The sequence below is a fragment of the Erythrolamprus reginae genome, chromosome 1, assembly GCF_031021105.1.
Source record: "Erythrolamprus reginae isolate rEryReg1 chromosome 1, rEryReg1.hap1, whole genome shotgun sequence".
Lineage (NCBI taxonomy): Eukaryota > Metazoa > Chordata > Lepidosauria > Squamata > Dipsadidae > Erythrolamprus > Erythrolamprus reginae.
In genome coordinates this window covers 182376822-182399778 of record NC_091950.1, presented here as the reverse complement: position 1 = coordinate 182399778, position 22957 = coordinate 182376822, and the positions used below count along the sequence as shown (strand labels likewise).

Sequence of the window (22957 nt, the reverse complement as noted above, 5' to 3'; positions counted from 1 at the left end):
CCCTGAGAAGAGAGAGCCTAAATAAATAATCTGTACCTCCCATATCAAGTCAGTTTTCTGAAGACGCTTTAGAGATAAATTTGATTAACACATTAAAAGCAGCACGTTGAACCATTTCCTGCCCTACCCCACATACTTCATTATCTAGAAAGGATGTTTAAGCAAACTACAAATTTGCAAAGAATAACAGTAGTGCAAAGGTTGAGTAGATATTAAATCTACAAAATGCAGCATTGGAAAAGGCCATTTAAGATTTGAGTCCAGCTGTGGTCAGTCCATGAATCCTAATTAAAGCATTCTAGACAAATGGCTGTCCAACCCCTGCTTGAACCTGTTTGCTGAAGCAAAGCCCATCATATCTCTGCCAAACTGCTCCCACAATTAGAAAGATTTCTCCCCCCTAAAATTCCTCTAGAATGTGTCTTACTGTAACTTTAAATCCATTCTGCACTATGGAATGGTAAACAGCAGATCATAACCTTTTACTGTCTTGGAGGTAGTTGAAAAATATTATTATATCTTCCTTCCCCGGTCTCTGCGAAATTAAATATCCCCAGTCCCCCTTTGTAAGAAATTTGCTTTTAGTTCCTTGATTGTTCCCTTTTCTTTCTCTGAAAAAATAATATGTTATAAAAAGAAAATGTCATTTAAAATAAGTCTTCAAAATGTAGTATCTGGACCATTACAGTTCTATTATTTCCACTGGACATTAATCCCCACTAAGATCACACTGGAGACATACATGGTACTGATTATATTTAAATAAAATTAACATTGTTTGCATACCATATAACCATGTTGGCAAACGTATGGCACGTGTGTCAGAGGTAGCACGCAGAACCCTCTGTGTGTGCACACGGGCCGTTATCAGCTGCTCTTCTGGATTCCGGCGTGCATGTACATACTGATCTTTGCACATGCCAGAGCACCGGAAACCCGAAGAGCAGCTTGCCTAGGTGCACGCGAATGGTTTCCGGGTTTCCGGCATGCGCTAAGACAAGCTGACCACCATGCATGTGCGCACCAGAAACCAGGTGGCTGGCATGCACATGTGGCCAGCTGGTCTTTCGTTTTCCAGGACTCTTGCACGCATATGTGTGCACACCAGCACACACGTTCCAGTTTGGACACTTGGTGCCTAAAACGTTCACCATCACTGCCATATAACAAGCTGTGTTAAGCAAGTTATTTGCAATTTTAGACATTCATTCTAAGCCAAAAAACAAGTGAGCTGCATTTTATTGTAGTTTTCGGGGATGTGAAATTTTTTTAAAGTGGTGTTTTTAATCTTTTTTTAAAATAGAAACATATACATTTGCTTGTTTGTGCAAGCACATTCTACATACCATACACAAACAATGAAAATATAGGTTGTTGTCTTGAAGCATAATATTGCAATTGAATGCTAAAATATTACAGATGACCTCAAAGGATAAAGATTTATTTGGTTTGGTTTTTGTCTGGTTTTACTGTAGTAGATAAATCCCAGCTATGTATTGATTGAATTGAATGGAAAATGTTCTGTTCTATTGTCATCATCTTTATTTAAAACTCTCTAGTTAAACGTGGTATTGCAGAAATATTTTGGATTGGATTAAATCAGTTGGATGTTTCTGGAGGCTGGCAGTGGTCAGATCATACTCCATTGAACTTTGTGAACTGGAATTCAGGTAATTGCATTTTTCTTTCTCTTCTTCTTTCTCAAAATATTCCTTAGTTTGTTAATTTTTTTCAATCCAGGAGTCCAGGTTTCACCCTTGGTGCTCTGTGGCCAAATTGCCCAGGTGCTATGAATTATCCCTTAAAGAATGAAAGACTCTTCTGGCATGGAGTACCTTCCAATGTTCTTGTTTGTTGGGATGGCAGGCTTCCATGTATCTGCTTCTACCAACTGAACCTCTGCTGTCTTGGTATTCATTTGTCCACTTTTCCTGGAGAGCTTTAGTTGTCCTGTCCAGGAAATCTTGTCTCTTCTCAAGGCCTTTTATTTTTTAAAGTTTGTTCATAATTCACAGTCTAGAACAGATATGTCAAACTGGATTTCTTCAAGAGCCAGATCAGCATTGTAGTTCTCTGCTGGGGAGCGGGGGCGGTGGATGCCTCCTGCATACCCTGCTAGCCAAAATGGGGTGTGGGGGCCCCTGCATGCAGTCCCCTGTTGCCTGTTTTAGGCTTGGACAGCCTCCTGCAGCACCCTACTGGCCAAAACGGCATGGGGGATTATGTGCAGGTTCTCCCGTACCCCATTTCCGTCCTGGATGGCCTCCTGCACCACTTTGCCAGCCAAAGCGGCATGCCTTATTTTGTCCAGGCCGACAACGGGGGTTGGGGAATCTTGTTTTTTCCAGGCTGGCACTGCGACCTAGATTTAAGCACCCTGGGGGCTGCATCCAGCCCACGGCCCTTGAGTTTGACATCCCTGATCTAAAACAACGGTCTCTAATCCCTCCAACTTTGTGGACCAATGAGGGGAAGAGGAGATGGTTCCAGGCGATCAGCTGTGAGGGGGGGGAGCGCACACACAATTCCATTTGCACAAGCAGCTGCCTCTTACATAAATTAAGCTGCATGGGTGCTCACCCATCTGCTCCATGCATAAGTAGAGCTGCACCTCTGTGCTCATCTGTTGTTTCTGCGGCCCAGCTCTGAACAGGCCCCCTGGTCTAGAATGCAGTGTAAAATCAACAATGGAACTGACTGTGTTGAAATTTTTGAAATAAAAAGAATACTAATTCTATGATTTTAATCTCGGGCTTTGCATTCCAATGCCTATTATAATCCATGATATGATGTATTATTAGCCTAATAACGAATCATTACTCTTCCGCAGAGATGCAGGATATAACGCCACTAGAGGGTACTGATTGTGCAGCGATGAATGCTGACACAGGTGATTGGAAGAGTTATCCATGTGATACTCCACTTCCTTATGTCTGCATGAAACAAGTTAATGACAGTCAATTAGATTTCCCAGGTGAGTCTGAAATGCATTGTGAATTTAATTGTGGTTTGGTTTTTGCAGCTAAAATGCCAAATCTTTACATAATGGCAAATGCAGTGATACCTCGTCTTACAAACCCCTCATCATACAAACTTTTCGAGATACAAACCCGGGGTTTAAGATTTTTTTGCCTCTTCTTCCAAACTATTTTCACCTTATAAATCCAAGCCACCGCCACTGGGATGCCCCGCCTCCGGACTTCTGTTGCCAGCAAAGCGCCCATTTTTGCGCTGCTGGGATTCCCCTGAGGCTCCCCTCCATGGGAAACACCACCTCCGGACTTCCGTGTTTTTGCGATGCTGCAATTTCGCTGAGGCTTCCCTCGCTGGGAAACCCCACCTCCGGACGTCCCTTGCCAGCGAAGCAACCATTTATGCGCTGCTGGGATTCCCCTGCAGCATCACAAAAACACGGAAGTCCGGAGGTGGTATTTCCCATGGAGGGGAGCCTCAGGGGAATCCCTGCAGCACCGCAAAAACGGGTGCTTCGTCTAGCAAAAGGGGTGAGTTTTGGGCTTGCACTCATTAATCGCTTTTCAATTGATTCCTATGGGAAACATTGTTTCGTCTTAAAAACTTTTCACCTTACAAACCTCGTCCCGGAACCAATTAAGTTCGTAAGACGAAGTATCACTGTATATCAACTTCAGAACTATTATAGACTTTCCAAATACTTAGTTATGTTTACACCAGTGTTTTTCAACCAGTGTGCCGCGGCACACTAGTGTGCCGCGAGACATGGTCAGGTGTGCCGTGGGGAAATTAAACATGGGTCCCCAAACTACCATTCCTGCCAGGATATCCCTTTTGTGTTCATTAAAACAGGCCCAGGTTTCACACTAAGTGAGTATAAATATATTTAGAAACTATATTATTAACTATATGTATGATATGTACTGCGTCAGAGTGTCATTTTGTGTAATTTTGGTTGGTGGTGTGCCCCAGGATTTTGTAAGTGTAAAAAATATACCGCGGCTCAAAAAAGGTTGAAAATCACTGGTTTACACAACATACCTAAAGTGATTACTACATTGAACCTTTATTAGGGCTCACACTATACTCTGAAGCATAAGAGCTAGTTCAGAATGTTTGTAAACTTTATATAATTTTTTCCTCAGATTAAAACTACAAGTTAAGCATAGGTTCAGCCATTAATTTTTATTTAAATACTTAAAGCCGCCCAAAGTTACCTTATTTAATAAATAAATGAATAAATAAATATGCTTATGAACACAAGCATATATGCTTTTAGAGAGTAATGTGTACTAGAATTTGGACTGAATTACATTTCAGGTACAAAAATAAAGTTTTGCAGAAAAATAATAATTTTCTTTAATTACACATAGAAGGTTTCAGGGATTTTTTTTTATAATTTCCACTCAAAAGGATCTCAGCAAAAAAATAATTTAAGGGTTCAATTAAACTTGTTCCCTGTGTAAATATGGTGCTTGCAGGGTTTTTTTTTTCTGATTTGAATGTGAGTAGGGGCAGTTGCAGAAGTAATCAAGAATATAAAACCATTCTGGCATTAAAAGAATTTATTCTGCATCATTTTAAAAAATATCTTGAAAGCAAATGCTGTAAGAAGGACAATTCATGCAGGCTAATTGTGTCTTCTATTAGCTGAGCCCTTTGGTCCACCTGATTCAGTATTGTGTACTGTGACAACTCTGATTATTATTATTTTTAACCAGAGATGCCAATATTTGAACTTTAAATCTATTTCATCCAAACTTTGTTCCTTTTGAACTATGATCCTTTTCCTATGGTATCAGTTCTGTATCATTGCTTTTAGAAATTATCCTGTTTTCTAGCAAAATCTTTTCAAGGTCTTTTTTTTTTTTAAGATATTCAGAACAATGTTGAGACTCAGTGTGAATCTGGCTGGTATGCGAACAATGGATTTTGCTATATGCTGAAGAACAACATTGCTTCGTTGAATGATTCATATCAGTTATGCAATGAACTCAATAGTAGCCTGATCAGTATACACTCCTTAGCAGATGTTGAATTAGTTATTACAAAACTCCATAATGGTAAGTTGGAATAAACCTGGATAAGAGTTGCTCCTGTTTTTCTGTTTAAACATTACTCTCAATTTGAGGTTGGAATGTACAGTAAAAATTATTTGGCTAAAGATTAATTTAAATATTTGATATTACTACATCTGTAACCACATGTTCATTAACTTAGAGATAGATGTTGCTTAATGACCACAATTGGGAACCAGCAACTCAGTCGCTAAGCAACATGGTTGTTAAGCAAAATATTCCATGACCATGATAGACTTCAACTGAGTCTCACTTCCACTACAGTCACTAAGCAAATCAACCATAGTTGTTAAGCAAGACTTCATATGACTTTGACTTGCAGTTTTATGTCTGACTTCTCCATTTACTCTGCTGGTCAGAAGCCAGCTGTGAATTAAATGGCTTTTGTGTGATTGCAGTGATACTGCAACCGTTGCAAGTGTGAAAATCCAAAATTTTCAGAACAATCATAACTTTGAACAATTGTTAAATTGTTAAGTGAGGACTATCTGTCCTATTTGCTCTTTAGTGTGGTGAATACAGCAACCAAAAACCCCCCAGTATATGCTGTTACTCTGGGTAAAAGTCTGTCTGCTAGCCAAACCTCTTTAATTCCATTATTATTATGACATGAATGAAAAGTGGCTACAGAAAAAGTCCTATTTTTTCTTAGTTGGCTTCTATTTTATCAGAGAGAGGCTGGTTCAAGGGGAGGAGTCAAGCAAGGAATTAGTTTGGAATCCTTAGGTAGGCATAAGACGGCAAGGTCTGCCACCTTCTTGAATGCGTTGAATCTTATCTAATCTGGTCCATGTGCAAATTGTCAGTCTGGGAAGATTTCTATGAAATAGGCATGAATAACAAAGTGGCTAATTAAACTCCATACATGTGGCTCTGGTTGTCCGTGTCTAATACTTTTGCCTCATGATTTTTGAACTGCTTGAATTTGTGCTTTCTTTGTAGATACAAAAGACCAAGTATGGATAGGTTTAATAAATAAAGACATTCCAGCCTCGTTTAAGTGGTCAGATGATTCCAAAGTAGTATTTACGTACTGGGAGCAGAATGAGCCAAAGGTTTCCTTCAAAAGCCTTCCAAACTGTGTCTCCTATTCTGGAAAAGTAAGGATCTTTTAGGATGTTTTTTATTATTTGACTTAAAGTGTTTCATAAACATCATAATGGGCAAAGTATATGACTCATTTTATCAAAGAAAGCTAGTATTTCTTTGCACTGAAAATTTAATAATTACAATTAATTAATTAATTAAACCGAGGCTGCAAAGTTCTGAAAGATGATGTGATGGTGAACTTGAGGTTGTTAACATACCGTATTTTTCAAAGTATAAGACGCACCTTTTTTCTCCCTAAAAGAAGCTGATTGTTTTGGTGTGTCATATACTCTGAATGTAGCTTTTTTTTCTAGCCCTAACTAGCTGCTAATGATCTTCCCAGCTCTTACCTTGCAGACTCTTTCATTGTTTCTCTCTGCGAATAATGTTTTCCAAACTCTAAGTCTTTGCAGGGTTTTTTTCATTGCTTCAACTTGCTCCAAATAAGTTTCTTTCCAGCCCTAACCAGGTGCTAATGTTCCCAGCTCTTACCCACTTGCAAGCTCTTTCATTGTTACTCTCTCTGGAAAAAAAATTTTTAAGCTCTTAACCAGGGGATAAAATAAAGTGCGGAAATTGACCAGACTAAGGACGCTAGCTAGATGAATACCCGGTAGGCAGATTCTTTTCCCTATTTTCCTCCCCAAAAACCAAGGTGTGTCTTATACTCCGGTGCATCTTATACTCTGAAAAATACGGTATATTCTTTGGCTATTTGTAATCGAGTGCGATGATGTAACTTTCCACTTACTGGAATTTCACCAAAATGATTTACTTCTTTGAAAGAAATTTCAGATTCAAATGATCTTTTATGAGATTGAATGAAAAGTGTTTAAAAACTGCAGGTGGGGTTTTTTTCTGTTTAGCAATCCTAGCCATGTTCACTCAGAATTAAACCTCTCTGATTTCAACGGAACTTAACATTCATTATTGCATATTTAAATTTGGTGCCATTTTCCAGTCCAGAAAAAGAGGTGAGATTTTCTATAACTCTTGTTCACAGGAGTAAGCAGAAGAAATAATTAAGTTCAATTATATATTAACCTCAGTTATGCTATCTTATTTTAATTCAAAGTTCTATGAGATATATAAAATACAGTTACATTGCAAGAATTTTAGTATGGAAATAGTTCTTTACTATGTATTTTTATAACTTATGAAAAATAAGTGCAAATGTACATGAACAATTGAAAAATAATTCATGCTGATGATTATATCTTGGAGAATTCTAAAATTATTTGGTTTCCTTTTCTTTATAGTTTGGCCGATGGAGCATTCAACCTTGTAACAATAAACTTAAGTTTGTGTGTATGAAAAAAGGAAAAGTGTTAGAGGAACAAATATCTGATAAAGGCTGTTCCACAAGTAAGGTAAGGACAGAACAAAAAATTATGTTCTAAATGAAAGTCAGCATACTGCCCTCAACAATCTGTGTCCTCATTTTGCCAAGCTCTTAAGCATCTACCTTTGAAAAGTGTTCGGAAACTTCAGATCATGCAGAATGCAGCTGCGAGAGCAATCATGGGCTTCCCAAGGTATGCCCATGTTACACCAACACTCCGCAGTCTGCAATGGTTGCCGATCAATTTCCGGTCACAATTCAAAGTGTTGGTTTTGGCCTATAAAGCCCTTCATGGCATCGGACCAGAATATATCCGGGACCGCCTTCTGCCGCACGAATCCCAGCGACCGATTAGGTCCCACAGAGTGGGCCTTCTCCGGGTCCCGTCGACTAAACAATGTTGTTTGGCGGATCCCAGGGGAAGAGCCTTCTCTGTGGCGGCCCCGACCCTCTGGAACCAGCTCCCCCCTGAGATTAGAACTGCCCCCACCCTCCTTGCCTTTTATAAACTCCTTAAAACCCACCTCTGCCGTCAGGCATGGGGGAACTGAGATAACTTCCTCAGGCCTATACTGTTTATGTATGGTATGTTGTGTGCATGTTTTTTAAATTATGGGTTTTTAGCTTTTTAATTATTGAATTTGTATTATATATTGTTTTCTGTTGTTGTGAGCCGCCCCGAGTCTGCAGAGAGGGGCGACATACAAATTTAATAAATAATAATAATAATAATAATCTGAGAATCAAATTGCCGAACTGCTGGCGAGTGGCAGTCAGCAGAAGTAGCCTGCGGTACTGTATTCCAATCACTGCACCACCGTGGCTGTTATATATACAACTCAGATATTTCAGAGAAAATATTATTTGGCAGCCAAATTCCTCCAATAGAAAATTATTTTCTTTCTGTATTAAATCTCATGTATTTTTTTAACATGGATTTTATATGCAGATAATTCCCCAAAGCCTTAGAATATTTTCAACAACTATTTTATTGTATTTCATGGTTCTGTGATATTTTTTTTTTACTCTCATTAGTTTTTGTAGGTGTTCATGTTTTGACTTGGATATCACTAGTTTAGAAACCTACAGGAGGATTCAGGAAATGGGTATTACACACAGATGTAGCCATAGCACCATTGGAAGACTTAAAGGATCAAATTAGGGACAGATCATCCGGGAGGAAAGCTATCTCTCTGGTCACTCAGAGTTGATACCAACTTTACCATTCACAACCAATCAATGTTGATACTGCCAAAAAAAAAAAGAATCTACAAAGCTAGGAGGATAACCATCCTCTGACAATTTTTTCAATTATCTTTCTATATTTGAAAAAGCATTGTACCACTGGAAATTCCAGTTGAAAGTCTGTCTTGAAATTTTTCTTGTGTTTATTATCGAAGAACCTCACAGCTCAGGGCATAACTATTGCAGGAGATAGAGAAGTTTGGCAAAATTGCTGGTTTAAAGATAAACAAAGACAAAACAATAACAAAAAATCTTACACAACAACAGGAGAAGAAACTAGAAAACATATTGGGAATTCAAGTAGCAAAAAAAGTTAAATAATAGGAATATGGATGACAGCAAAATGCTCTTTGATAAAAGATGGCAATTATACTAAATTGATAAAAAAATTCAGATTTGGAAAATTGGACTAAATTACATATTTCTTTAATTGGGAGAATAGCTACTATAAAAAGGAATGTACTGTACTACCAAAGATTCTTTACTTATTTCAAACGGCTCCAATAAAATTAGGGGGGGAAATTTATACAGATTTAAATAAAACAATTTTGAAAATTATTTGGAATGGGAAGCAGACAAGGATAAAAATAAGACTAAATAAAAAAAGTAGAGTTTGGATTACAGACTGGAAATTATACCAGCCGCCCTGAGTACTTCAGAATTGGGAAGCATAGAGTTCAAATTAATTAATTAATTAAATAAATAAATAAATAAAGGCAGCGGCGGTAACATGGCTAAAGGAATAGATAATGCTTACTAATAAAATATTATTAACCATAGAAGGCCATGACTTGCGAGCAGGCTGTAATAATTTCATCTGGGATGGGATACATAAAACGTATAAGTATTTTTGTAGACGCAATGTGAAGGGAACACTATTAGAAGATTGGGTGGAGATTAGGAAAAAATATTACATTAAAAAATCCCCAAATGGATATCTCCTGTGGAAGCGACAAAAGAACACAAAGAACTGGACAAAATTCTACTGGGAAATAAAGAGAAAATGATAACATAAACATAGAATTGTCTATTAAATGTCAAAATATTTGATAAAGATTCAGATATGGCTAGAAGAAATCATAGAACAACAATTAGAATTAAAACCGGAATTGTTTTTGTTAGAAATCATAAAGGAAAAGATAAAACAATCAATATCTTATATTGCATATAACGGCAGCAATTAGTTACACCCAACGTTGGAAAGCAGAAATAGGCTCGGTAAGCATAATGGTAATTCAAAAGATATTAGAATGTGCTGAAATGAATAAGCTAACTATGGAAATACACTTCAGAGAAGAAACAGAATTCTACAAAATATGGAACAAATGATACAATTACCTGGAACAAGAAAGCAAAATTAAATAGCTAAATATATGAAAATAAATAAAATAAAAACAGATATGGATAAATGTATTATGAAACCAGACATATAGAAACAAGATGTTAGATAGATAGAGTCAGGTAAGATGTTAGACATTAAGAAGAATGCAATAGGTTGGAATTAGGAAGTATATGATAATATATAAATTAATGACTAAGAGATATAAAAGTAGTCATTCTGTACAAATGAATATTTTGTGCTATATGGTGTTATGTTTTGTGATTTTATGTTATGTAATGTTTGTGTTATGTTGTGTTATGTTATTTTGGAACGTGTGGTTTCTATGTTTGTATATTTGTATTGAAATGTTTAATAAAAATATTTTTAAATGAAAGTCTCTTGCAATTTAGGCTGCATAATAAAGTGTATGTGTTTTAATTTTACATTTAGTTTTTGTTTTAAGTAAACTGTTAAGTAAAATTTATATTTTAATAATATGGCTCTATGACAGGATCTTAAAATGAGTTAAATTGCAAGCTGCCTGTGAAAAGTAAGAGGGCAGAAGCAGGTTGACTGTTTACACTAGCTTGCTATTCCCATTTTAGGATTAATGTAATCACTTTATTCACCTGTTGCCTTTACCTTTGAATAAATGATTATCATCCTTTAAATTAGGAATGGAAGAAACATGGAGATTATTGCTATAGGATTGACAAGCATGAAGTCTTCTTTGGAAATGTGTGCAATCTTACTATAGCAAACAGGTATTGTACAGTGTTACTCTTTGAATGCATAAAATTGTTCAGATTATGGCTGATTTGCCAAATATTTCTTATAATAATAATAAAATTTTATTTATGGTCAAATACCATCAATATAATATTAATAATAATTAAAAGGAAAAAGAACAGAAAACAGGACTTTTGGTTGAACAACCAAGATTGACCCATTGTAACTATACAAGAGATATACATATCTCGCTATGAAGGCACACATTTGCGACGAATTCCCGCTGCTGCTGCTGCGCAGAATCTGTCCACCTGTGCCGTAATCCTGGCCTGCTCATCCCCAAGCAACCACCGGAGATAGGCAACGTCCGAGCTGCCAGGAAATCCCTCAATAAGTGGTAGAATATGCTTTCTCCTAATGTCAGTGTAAAAGGAGCATCTCGGGAGCATGTGTCCCTCAGTCTCCACCTCTCCTGAGCCACAAGGGCAAAATCTTTCAGTGGCTGGAGTTCCCTTGTACTTGCCGTACAAAATGGTGGATGGAAGTGCACGGCACCGTACAAGAGCAAATGCCTTTCAATGGCTTGCTGACTCTAGCTGTCCCAGGTATCTTGCAGGAGCCACAACATATCTAGTGGCATCTGGGGCCAGAAACAGCGGAGCTCTACCCAAGTCCTCCTACCTCTTGATGTCCTCCACCCTTTGTCGCAAGGTCTGTCCTGCTAGATCATAGTTCATCTCAAGTATTAAATCTGGGGAGAAGCCTAATTTGTTAAGATTGAACTCGATGGCCTTAATCCATGAGGAAAAATCATCATGAAGGATTAATGGAGCAAGACCTTGCGGAAAAAAATTAAGCTTTAACAACATATTTAGAGACATTGTACAGATTCTTGCTTCGACTTTTATCAGTCCAGTCTCCAGGCACAGAAGTGCATTTGAGACGCAACGTGGCATCTGGAGAATTGCTCTAATAAATTTGGATTGAACTAATTCTAGTGATGTAAAGTGTAAAGCTGAAGCTGGCGGTCCAAGCAAGGACCCACAAAGCAGCTGAGCTAGCGACTTGGCCTTAAAAAGCTTGATAGCAGCAGGAACATAATAACCTCCCTTTGTGCAGAAAAAATTGAGAATGACACTCGCTGATCTTTGGCCCAAGGCAGCTGCATATTCTCCATGTGCTTTCCTTGAGCCATTGGCCTGAAAGACCACCCCCAGGTATTTAAAGGTGGTTACCTGCTCAATTTTGTGCCCATCAAGATACCATGAGTAAATTTTTGGCCTTTTTGCAAAGGCCATGATCTTTGCTTTTTCATAATTTATACTCAGGTTATTGTTATTACAGTACTGAAGAAGGGCTCGCAAGGCTCTTTTAAGGCCTACTGGCGTCCTGGAGAGGATCACGGCATCATCTACATAGAGCAAAAGGGCGATGTTTCGGTCGCCTATTTTGAGGGGGTGGAGATTTGGTTTGTTCAACCATTTTGCCATATCATTTATATAAAAGTTGAAAACTAGGGGGGCCAGGATGCACCCCTGTTTAACCCCTCTTTCAGTTTTAACTGGCTTTGAGAGGGACCCTTGCGTATTAAACCTCACCTTAAGGGACGTCTTGGTATGTAGGGCACGTAGTAAATGAAGAAGCCTTTGATCAATGGAGGCAGCGTCCAACTTCTCCCATAATTTAGTCCTAGTTACTGAATCAAAGGCTGCCTTGAGATCTATAAAGCCAGCATATATACAGGACTATTTGAGATGTATTTTTCTATAAGATGGCGGAGGACTAAGCACTGATCAATAGTGCCCCTTCCCTCTCTAAAGCCGGTTTGCTCTTCAGTTTCTTAAATTTTAAAATATTGTACTATATTTTGTAAAAATGTTCTCTTTAATCCTAGCTAAATACGTTTTATACATCTGATGGTAATTATTCTTTATATTGAATCTCTGACCTTTACAGATTTGAACAAGAATTTATAAATAATTTAATCAGAATGCATAATAAAATGGAAGAAAAGTACTTCTGGACTGGCTTACATGATATCAGCTCATCGGGAGAGTATAGATGGGGAAGTGTGGATGGAAATAATGACCTACTAACATACACAAATTGGGGTTTCTTTCAACCAGGTAAAATACTGAACTTAGTGAAGTGCTAATACTTCTTACATAATACAGCCTTCGGTGACGGTTCTCTTAAAATATCATATAAATAATTGAAACATCAACTTTTTAGAATTCCGTGGAGGATGTGTGGCGATGTCAGGTGGAAGATATCTTGGAAAGTGGGAAGTCAAGAATTGCCAAACATTTAAAGCTTATTCTATTTGCAAGAAATACATTGGACCAAAGAGAGAAGCAGAGATAGTGCCGAAAACCACTGACCCTTGCCCACAAGGGTGGTCTAGAGGTTCAGGTCTTGCTTGTTATAAGGTATTATATTAAGTCTATTAAATTATTATATCCTTTCTGTTGAATTACATTCTCTCGGATCTTAAGAAAATGTACTCTTGTGCTCTCCTTAATATATAAGATCCATTATATATTAATCAAAATAATATATATTTCCCTCCTTCTTTTCTTCTCTCACACTCTCTGTCTCAGATGGAAAAATGTTCACTAGTTGGACAGAAATGTTGGATATGGGATCAATTTTGTGATCCAATATTAACTCCGATGAATGTTTTTCTTAAAAAAGACTATTATTTTCTACATATTTTCCCAAACCATTTGGACCATAATTTGGCAATAAATTTGTTAAAAATCAGACAATGTGATTTTCTCGATATGTTTTCTCGTGTCTCTCATGGTTGAGGTCTACCTATGATGTCAATTACAGGCCTCTCTCATCTTTTTAAGCGGGTGAACTTGCACAATTGGTGTCTGACTAAATACTTTTTTTCCCCACTGTATTTTCTGTAAGCAAATAATTTTTGTGTTTATGGATCTTTGAGCAAAGGAAAATAGATGCTGGTGGGCTTTATTCATTGCTACCCTTTCCACTGCAACACAATCTATTATATCAAATGTTGTGAATATGCCCTAATTCAGATCCATGTTGAATTCCTTGGGCAACTTTAATCTTGAATTATTTTGAGATGCTCCGAGCAGTTCTGTTGGCATAAGTTGAAGAAAATCTATGGAGTTCCCATTTTTCTTGAAGCTGCCTCTCCCATTCCTTATGTTGGATTCTTCAGAGATCAAAGAAGCTGCATGAAAAAAAGAAATAAATCAAAAACCATTTCCTTCAGTTAGAACTTCAAATGAATGGAATATCAGTCTTGGGTCTTGATAACCAACCAAAGAAATGAAATGATTAAGTTTTGATAAATTTGAAATGAAACAAAATAGAAATGTAATAACTAGATTGGAAAGTTCGTTAATCTGTAAAAGTAGTAATCGTATATGTCTGAAAAAAATGAAATAGTAATATTGTACAGAGATAAAATGTTTTCTCCCCCTATTTTCTTACCAAGTTTTTTCATAAGGAAAGAGTGCTAAGAACCAGAACTTGGGAAGAAGCTGAGAGATTTTGTGAAGCTCTTGGAGGACATCTTCCTAGTTTTAGCCACTTAGAAGAAATTAAGGAACTCCATACAATACTGAGGGAGATCATCAGGTGACGTTCTAAAGAGTCTAGTATTTTAGTGAATTCAATTGATGTCTAAATATATCTTCATGTATTTTACCACAGCAGATGTGAAAGATAAAGTACCATTATAGCTTCTAAAATACTTGAATAGTCAAGCAATCTTAACCAGTCTCTTAAGAGCATCTTGAGAGGGAGGCAAATGGTTTCTATGTAATCCCTCTCATTGTGAAGGAAAAGATCCTCTGCTTTATTTTCCTCCTAATAAATTAATGTACTACAGTGTGGTTTCATTCCACTTCTGTTATAAACCAGAGAAAACTGTTTCAAGGATCAATTAAAGGAACTCTCAAGATTTTAATCTTTCCAACATTTATATATCGTCTCTTTTATATGCTGATTACCATTAGGAGTATGTGTGTCACCATCACCATCATTAAATCTTTCATGTAGTGGAAGACCAGCATAAGGAGATTGTGTGTATTTGAGATTACCGTATTTTTTGGAGTATAAAATGCATCAGAATATAAAACACACCTAGATTTTAGAGGTGCAAAGCAAAGAAAAAAGTATTCTGAACCAAATGGTGTAGTAATATATTATTTAATAAAATACCAGTGTAGCAGAATACTTTTTACAAACATGTATACTTTTAGAACCATGGACAATTTTACAAACTTTAAACTTGACAGCCTTAAGACCTGTGGACCAACTCCCAGAATTCCTCCTCCAGTCATGCTAGCTCAAGAATGGGAGTTGCAGTCCACAAGTCTTAAAGTTGCCAGATTTGGAGACCTTAATCCCTAACCCAGGTGTCTTCAAATTTGGCAACTTTAAGACTTGTGGACTTCAATTCCCAGAATCCTCCTCCAGTTATGATAGCTCAGGAATGGGAGTTGAAGTTCATTAGTCTTAAAGTTGTCAAGTTTGAAGAGCCCTGGGTTAGGGATTAGGGTGCACTGCAAGGGTATTCAAACTTCCTGAGCTTGTCCACCTTTTTAAACTTTCTAGATCTATTTACAAAGAGCCATAAAGATTATCACCAGAGATTCAGGAAGTGCAAGGGACAGTCTTTTGAGAAGGAGGGAGGGAAAGAGGAGCTGCTTATCTCAAACACCCCCCCCCCCCCACTTGCAGAAAAGGAAAAGATCGAAAATGATCTAACAGAAAGTGAAAAGAATCTCCTTCTGCAGTCAGGGCAAGGCTGGAGGTTGCTTTAGTCCAATCTCACCCTGGGAAAGGGAGACTGGAGTCCACATCGACCAGAGAGGTTGGTGAAAGAAACCACGTTGAATTCAGGTTTCTTTCCGTGTGATAACTGGAAAGGGAGGTGAAGTTTCTGTGCACACACGTTGTGTCTCTCTTTTCATTCTGCTTTGAGCAGCCAGAAACGTGGGCGGGGGAGGCTAGTCAGTGAGACAAATGAAGAGGGAAACGATGGAAATTTGCATTAGCTACCGTAGAAGGAGGCTTCTCAGAAGCACTGAGCAATTTTGCATGATACAAATTCTTCTTCTATCTTTCTCTTCTCTCTCACACACACATGCACACACACATACGGCAGTGTCTGGCACTCGGGTCATGCAGGGAGAGCACAGGGAGAGAAGCTTCTCCCGCCCTTCCAGAAAGCGTCTCTGCTGATTGGCTGCTTGGGAGCGTGGGGGTGGGGAGCATTCCCCAAAAGCCTTTCGTTGCAGCTGAGTGGCCTTTGAGGCTGCCTGCTTTCCTTCTCCACCTTGGGGGGTGCTTCCCCCACCCCCACTGCTCCTCCGTGTTGCTGTCATCAGAGGCTGATTAGAGCACACTAACCTCCACCCTAGGCACTGGAAATAGAGCCTTGCGTTTTCTCCAGTGAAGCTGCCATTTCAATCGCTTCTGCTCTGCCGATTCCAATAGGCGAAAGAAGTACTGTAACTTCGTTATCTCCCCCTTTGTTCTTCTTTTCTGATTGGCGGTTGGATCAATCTCCTGGAATACCGCCAATCAGCTGTCTCTTGCCACCAATTGTGGCTATTACCGTTGTCCCGCCAACTCCCTCCCCCCTCCCTGGATGCAGCATTCGGTGTATAAGACGCAGCCAGTTTTTGACCCTCTTTTGGGGGGTAAAAAGATGCATCTTATACTCCGAAAAATATGGTATTTCTAGAAGAAATAAAGAGTGTTAGAAACAATGATGATCTGACAGAAACTGATATACTTTGTGGCATAGAGGGAAGAGAGCAAACAACGTTGAGGGATAAGACTACAGATATTTCTGGAATGTCCCTGTTGCAGGTTGTTGCAGGTTTTTCAACAAGGCCAGACAAGTTAGTGGACATTTGTCTCTGTTGAGCCCAACTCAAGGGCAGCTGATTAACCAATCTGCTAAACAAAAGATTTGTGACTGCCAAAGGACATGCTGAGTTACTGTATTTTTTATTTACTGTATATACTTTGGATAAGCCAAAAATTGTAGGTGTCAAAATACATGCCAAAAATCAGGCTTGGCTTTTCTATAGATGGGCTCATCTAAGAATATACAGTATACATAATACTTTTTTTAAGTACTCCCAATTCCATATATTCTCCTGGATAACTCCATCTGTGAATAAATAGACCCACAAAATGTTTTTTTTAAATTGAAAAAAATGCAGGTTGTCTATCAGCAGAGAGCACATTTTTTATGGTATTTTGGTTAAAAATTCCAGGGTTGGTTATTACAGATAGATTTATTTGCAGGTATATATAGTACAGTACAGTATTTATTTATTTACTAGCATTCATTCATTCATTCATTCATTCATTCATTTATTTACAGTGATGACAGATGGGTCTGGATTGGGCTAAATAAGAGGAATCCTGATCTGGGTTCATGGCAATGGAGTGATGATAAGCCGGTAAGTTAAGCTGACCATACTACGATTGGACTATAAATGGTCCAATTGTAGCTGGAAGAATATGGGTGAAATTCTGACATTGAAAAGCTTTTAAAGAATCTTTTGCGCAGGAATAGTAAAAGAGGCTTTGAATAATAACTTTAAATAATGTACAATAGCTTAAATTGGCTATGAAAATGTTCAGAAAATCAAAGCCTGTGTCATTAGACTATTATTTTATATGAAAATTACTGGATGATTTGCTTTATTTAGACACAATTACATACATGGAAGTCCTCATTTAGTGATGTTGCTATGGTCATTTCCGAGGGAAGAAGGGAGAAAGGGAGGGAGGGAGGAGAAATACCTATATAGATTCAGGCTTTCATAGAATGAATATAACATTCTGGATTATGATCAATAACCAACTCATAATGTGACCTTTAACAAATTAGCAATGGCCTTGTCATGAAATTTCAAAAGATATCTGGTTTAGTTTGCTAAAAATATATATGTACTCCTGAAAGTACTCTTTCATTTTTTTTCAAGATTTGTGTTCCTATAGTACTGAGATATTGCAGTTATTGTTACTAAAGTATACAAATTAAAATTAATAACATACAGCTTTAAAACCATTCTTCCTCCGTAGGTCTCTACTGTTGTTATGCCCCTGGAATTTAGAGAAGATGACTATGATCTTCGAGATTGTGCAGCTTTCAAGGTGCATTGTGGCATTTTTTTATTACTAACCGCCTAAGGAGAAGGAAATACTGGAAGAATCTATGTTATTTTTTCTAAAATAACTCTGTTGACCTAATGCTTGCCAATACGTCTTGCAATTTATAAATTTGGACTGTCCTAAGGGATTTTTTTTTAGCCTGTGCTCTATTAAATTTTCTTTTTCCTGCGGAATTGCTTCATCATATTTAGCAGGAAATCAGATCTTACTGTCCAATCCTAAAAAATAAAAAGTGTGTGTGAGGGAATACTGTACTGCTTCCATAACCTAGGAGAAATATGTAGGAGGCGAGCTTGCATTAACTCATTCAGGACCTTCATGTTTTCTCACACACGGTCACCTTGATTTTGAATGGAGGAAATTAATATATCAGTTCCAGATGGAGCCAGAAATAGTCCTGGAATTTTTAAACGGAATGAATCCAAGGTTGCCTTTGTGGCTTTACTGTCTCATTCCCAGAACACCCTAATCTTATTTGTGTCAGGAACATAGATATAACTAAAATCTCCTGAATGCTTGCAGCCTTCTTGCAAATGCCCTGGCATGGCCATCTTATTCATCTCCCTATCTATCTAATTGGTTAGAGTTGCTGTCCTAACTTCAGAATAACACCACCTTTTTCAACTGTGTTAGTATGTCAATATTACATTGGAATGCAGTAATATACATAATATAATTTGTCTTGGAATGTATAGTAGCAGTGATCCTTTCAACAGGTTGTTTTGATTAGTTGGAAAAAGATTTTTTTTAAAGTAGATGTGTGCAGTTTTTGACAAATATTTCAAATACATTTCCTTATAAACATATCAAGCCTAGCATGGCAATTTCATACTTCAGTTCTGAGTAAGTACTGAATTGGCAATAGTGCAATTCTGTAAAAAGTAAATCCCGCTGGCTTTAGTGGGAAAATAGCTAAGGAAAACAAACATTTAGCCCTTATCTTTTTCTACTTCTGCAGTTACCATTTCATTTATTTTTTATTTTATTAATTGGATTTATATGCCGCCCCTCTCCGAGCATCCTTTTCTACTTCTCTCAAGATCAATTTATCTGTATCCTGCTTTTACCTATTGGAAATCCAGATATATGCCTGGAATATTGATTACCAGCTGAAAATAATATATTTCAAAACTTGTTTTTCCTCATCAAGTATTAAATAGAAGTATACTTCTGTAACAACAGTATTTGTTGTGGTGGTAGTGCAGAATAACTCTGCCCACTACCAGTTCAAGGTTGGCTCAACCTTCCATTCTTCCAAGGTCAGTAAACTATGGATCCAGATTGTTAGGGGCAAGATGCTGACTCTGTACACTGCTATAAAGCACAGTAAAGTGTCATATAAGTTTAATTGGCATTGTTATTTTTTTAGCTTGCAGCTAGAATTCCTTTTATATTTAAAAGAAAGTTTCATGGAACACAGATTTATTTCTAATAATTAAACGAGCTGATAAGGAAGGAAATCTTTTTAACAGAATTTAATTATGGACACTTACTTCATTGAGAGTTACTACAAAGAGAAATAATGCATATTATCATTGCTTTTTTTTTTGTAATTATATAGACTCTTGAACGAAAACGTCGGATGATGTGGCATAGGTACCTCTATGAAGATAGAGAAGATGATTTTTACTTAAAGCCATTCCAATGTGATGTAAAACTTGAATGGGTATGCCAGATCAGCAAAGGTAAGTTTGGGTTTCAACCACATATTGTTTCATTGTGTTGTGTGTGTGTGTTTTTAAAAAGAGATCTATTGTATTCAGCATGCCTCATTCCAGATAAAAATCTGCAGGATAAAAACATTAAAATTGGGATTTTCCTTCATTTTATTCAATATGCCAGCATTATGATTGGCCAATTTTTTGTAACTAAAAAAAATCTGAATCCTGAAAATGTTATCAGTTTTCACCCCCAAATGTTAAGTTATTTTTCATCTGACTATGGGTTGAATCAAATGTCGAAGTCCCATCTTTGGCATACATTATTTCAAGAATGTGTGTGTTACATAAAAGTATTTTCTTTCTTTTTCTGTCCTACTGTTAACCAGTATCCGTATCCCCAAACTAGAATTTGGCAATGCATCCCAGACTTCATGATTTTCCATGAGTAATCTTATTTCCTAGGCAAAGCTTGGCATAAGCCAGTTTGGTAAACCCAATTTGGCTGAATAAGAATCTTCAGTGCCAGCAACAACAAAACCAAACAAATATAGATAGAAAAGTACAGATGCCCCTCATTATTGTGGTAGTTCAGATCCAAGGCTTTTTCTTCCTACAAATTAACGAACTCGTAAGGTATCTTTGAAGCAGGGCAATTATTGAATATGTGCTTAATTGCCAACTCTTGATTTGAGAACCACGGGCTCACCGTATATACTTTCCAAATGTAAAACTACTGTTTGACTTTCCATCCAATTTAACAATGCTGTTAAACTAAACAAAAGCATAGCAAAATATGGATTTCGCTCAAGTTCAGAATTCAAAGACTATTTATTTATTTGTCTGTTTTGTCAAGTACATATTGGAGGTATGTAAAGATATAATAATATTTATATACATGATACTAGTAAAAAAGAAAAACAAGAAAAAACATTAGATATAATAATATTCATGTTCTGTCGGGCTCTATGGTAGACTTCTCCTGAAAATTCATAGGTACAAATTTCAGACACACACACGTTTGAAAATTCAAAACAATGTTCTTTATAATGAAAAGTCACTTAAACCAAGCCCCCTTTTGGTATAGCAAAGAGCACTTGTCTCCAAACAAACTGGTAATTTGTACCAGTCCCTTATCAGTTCTGTGATACTTAGATTGCAGCTGTGAGGCAATTCACAGTCCTTCTTCTTTCACAAAATGAAACACACTTTGCTCTGGTTTAGTTTCAAAGTGGGGAAAAATCAGCACACAAAAGGTCAAAGTCAGTAAAGCAGTCACGAAACACAATGATCAGATAATCCTCCACAATGGCCAAACCCACAGCAGCCTCACTAATCACTAATTACCAAAGCAGCCTCACTAATTGCCAAAGCCCCACCCAACCACAGGTGGCCTCATTTTCTTTGATAATAATCTCTCAGTTGTTGTTGCCTATGCATCGCTCTCCGCATGCGTGGCTGTATCATTAACTCTTGTTCTGAATCCAAGGAGGAGCTAGATAATTGATCTCCTTCTGAGCTGTCTGCCACACTCTCCTCCTCCCTGTCACTCTTGTCTTCTTGGTCAGAGGAGCCTTCATCAGCAGATTCCACCGGGGGCAAAACAGGCCTGCAGCATGTGGATGTCTCCCCCACATCTACAGTCCTTGGGGCAGGAGCTGGGCCAGAGCTAACCACAACATATTCATATACATGATACTGGTAAAAAAATATAAACAAACATTAGGACAGGGGACGGAAGGCACACTAGTGCACTTATGCACGCTTATGCTTTAGTTTCGTGTGCACCCCAGAATTTTTCAGTTAGAGATTTGCAGTATCCTAGCATTCTGCAAGAGTCACAAACGGTTCCCTGGGGGATCATAATTTATTTTGGGGGTTTTTAATGGAGAGACTGAACAAAACCCCTCCAACCTTTGATTGGTTCCATGGAGCCCGCATGAACTCCTGGTTGGGATAGGAATTACACACACACACACACACACACACATGCAAGTTGTTAAGTGCACAAAGTCCAGCTGAAGAGTGAATAAGGATGGAAGAGCAGCAGTTGGTGAATGAGCCTACAGGTGAAACTTCTTTGTGGGAGGTCTGCTTGCAAGCTCACCACCCTGCCTTTCTTCAGGTGTAGCAATCTGGGGAGCTATCTCCAAGCGGATGCAAGAGATCTGGGTCTGTTCTGGTCCAGGTATTAGCAGCAGCCACCCACAAAGACAGGGTGAGGGGAAGGAAGCAGGGGAAAGAGGGGGGGGGGAGATCATTATTTATTTTTAGTTTATGAACACTGTTACAAAAACACAGAACCTATGCATGAAATGAATATAATAATTTTGTAAGTTCTGCCCTGTATTTGAGGCTGAATATGCAGAGGTTCCCTGAGGGTTGAAAAATATTTCAAGGGTTCCTCCAGGCTCAAAAGATTGGAGGGAATAATCCAGTACAGGTGCTTAAATGCTGGGAGACATTGTTTTCAAATCATCAATTCTTTTTATGTTTTGGAACAAGATTTTACCAGAGAAATATGCCAATTGATAGAGCAGTGGAAAGTTTGCTTTCTCTCTGGCTGTTATTGGATATGCAATTAATTCCATTGTATAAAGTCATTGTTCTCTGAATAATGATATCTATTTTATTCCATTTGCTGCTATTTGCAGTACCCACTTGGAGTGTGATAATAATCACGCCTTTATACAACTCTTTCCAAGAACTCTTTATGGATTTTTGATCAGTTAAATGTCGGATTTTTTTTTAACCACTTGAGTTTGAAAGTGTAATATTAATAGCAAAAAAAGCTCTGCCTTACAACATGGATTCATGCCTCAATTAGATTACGTTTTTTAAAGTACGTCAAGAGACTTTATATGTATGGAAAATGTTAAATTATTGTTGAATTCAAGTTTGAACATTTCTGCTTTACTAGAAGGTTACACATTTCCAATTGCCAATAAAAACAGTGTCACGTAGCCTTTTTTTTCTAACCAAGGATATTCATTCATTCATTCGATTTCTATGCCGCCCTTCGCAGACTCATATATTAGTACATCCAGTGATAGGCTTTTCCTTTATCAACAGGTAGTACTCCAAAGGTACCTGAATGGTATAAACCAGGTAAGATTATTTCTTACTTTTCATACACTTCATTGCAGCTCAAGGACATTTCTTTCCACAGCCTCATTGGCAGTTTTAAAACAGATGGGATTGTTAGCTTAATCCCAATTCAAGTATTTCAGACAGCCAGAATGTGCATAAATATTTTGTAAAACTCTCAACATACAGTAGCGTTTGTGCGTATGTGTGTGCATGTGTGTGATTGAAACTTGAAATAAGATCTGAAAGTATTATG

At 37.6% G+C, this 22957-nt stretch overlaps 1 protein-coding gene across 1 annotated transcript in view; it reads left to right on the top strand.

The window, feature by feature from the left end:
- The window catches only part of LY75 (lymphocyte antigen 75), a 104145-nt gene that overhangs the window by 33655 nt on the left and 47533 nt on the right, over window positions 1–22957 (top strand). Inside the window, exons 5-17 of the mRNA XM_070731605.1 lie at window positions 1560–1670; window positions 2831–2974; window positions 4848–5036; window positions 5994–6151; window positions 7400–7510; window positions 10724–10812; window positions 12734–12903; window positions 13010–13206; window positions 14250–14392; window positions 17160–17238; window positions 17867–17938; window positions 19518–19641; window positions 22687–22722. Of these exons, the coding sequence (XP_070587706.1) occupies window positions 1560–1670; window positions 2831–2974; window positions 4848–5036; window positions 5994–6151; window positions 7400–7510; window positions 10724–10812; window positions 12734–12903; window positions 13010–13206; window positions 14250–14392; window positions 17160–17238; window positions 17867–17938; window positions 19518–19641; window positions 22687–22722 (1623 nt within the window). The remainder of the gene's footprint in view (window positions 1–1559; window positions 1671–2830; window positions 2975–4847; window positions 5037–5993; window positions 6152–7399; window positions 7511–10723; window positions 10813–12733; window positions 12904–13009; window positions 13207–14249; window positions 14393–17159; window positions 17239–17866; window positions 17939–19517; window positions 19642–22686; window positions 22723–22957) is intronic.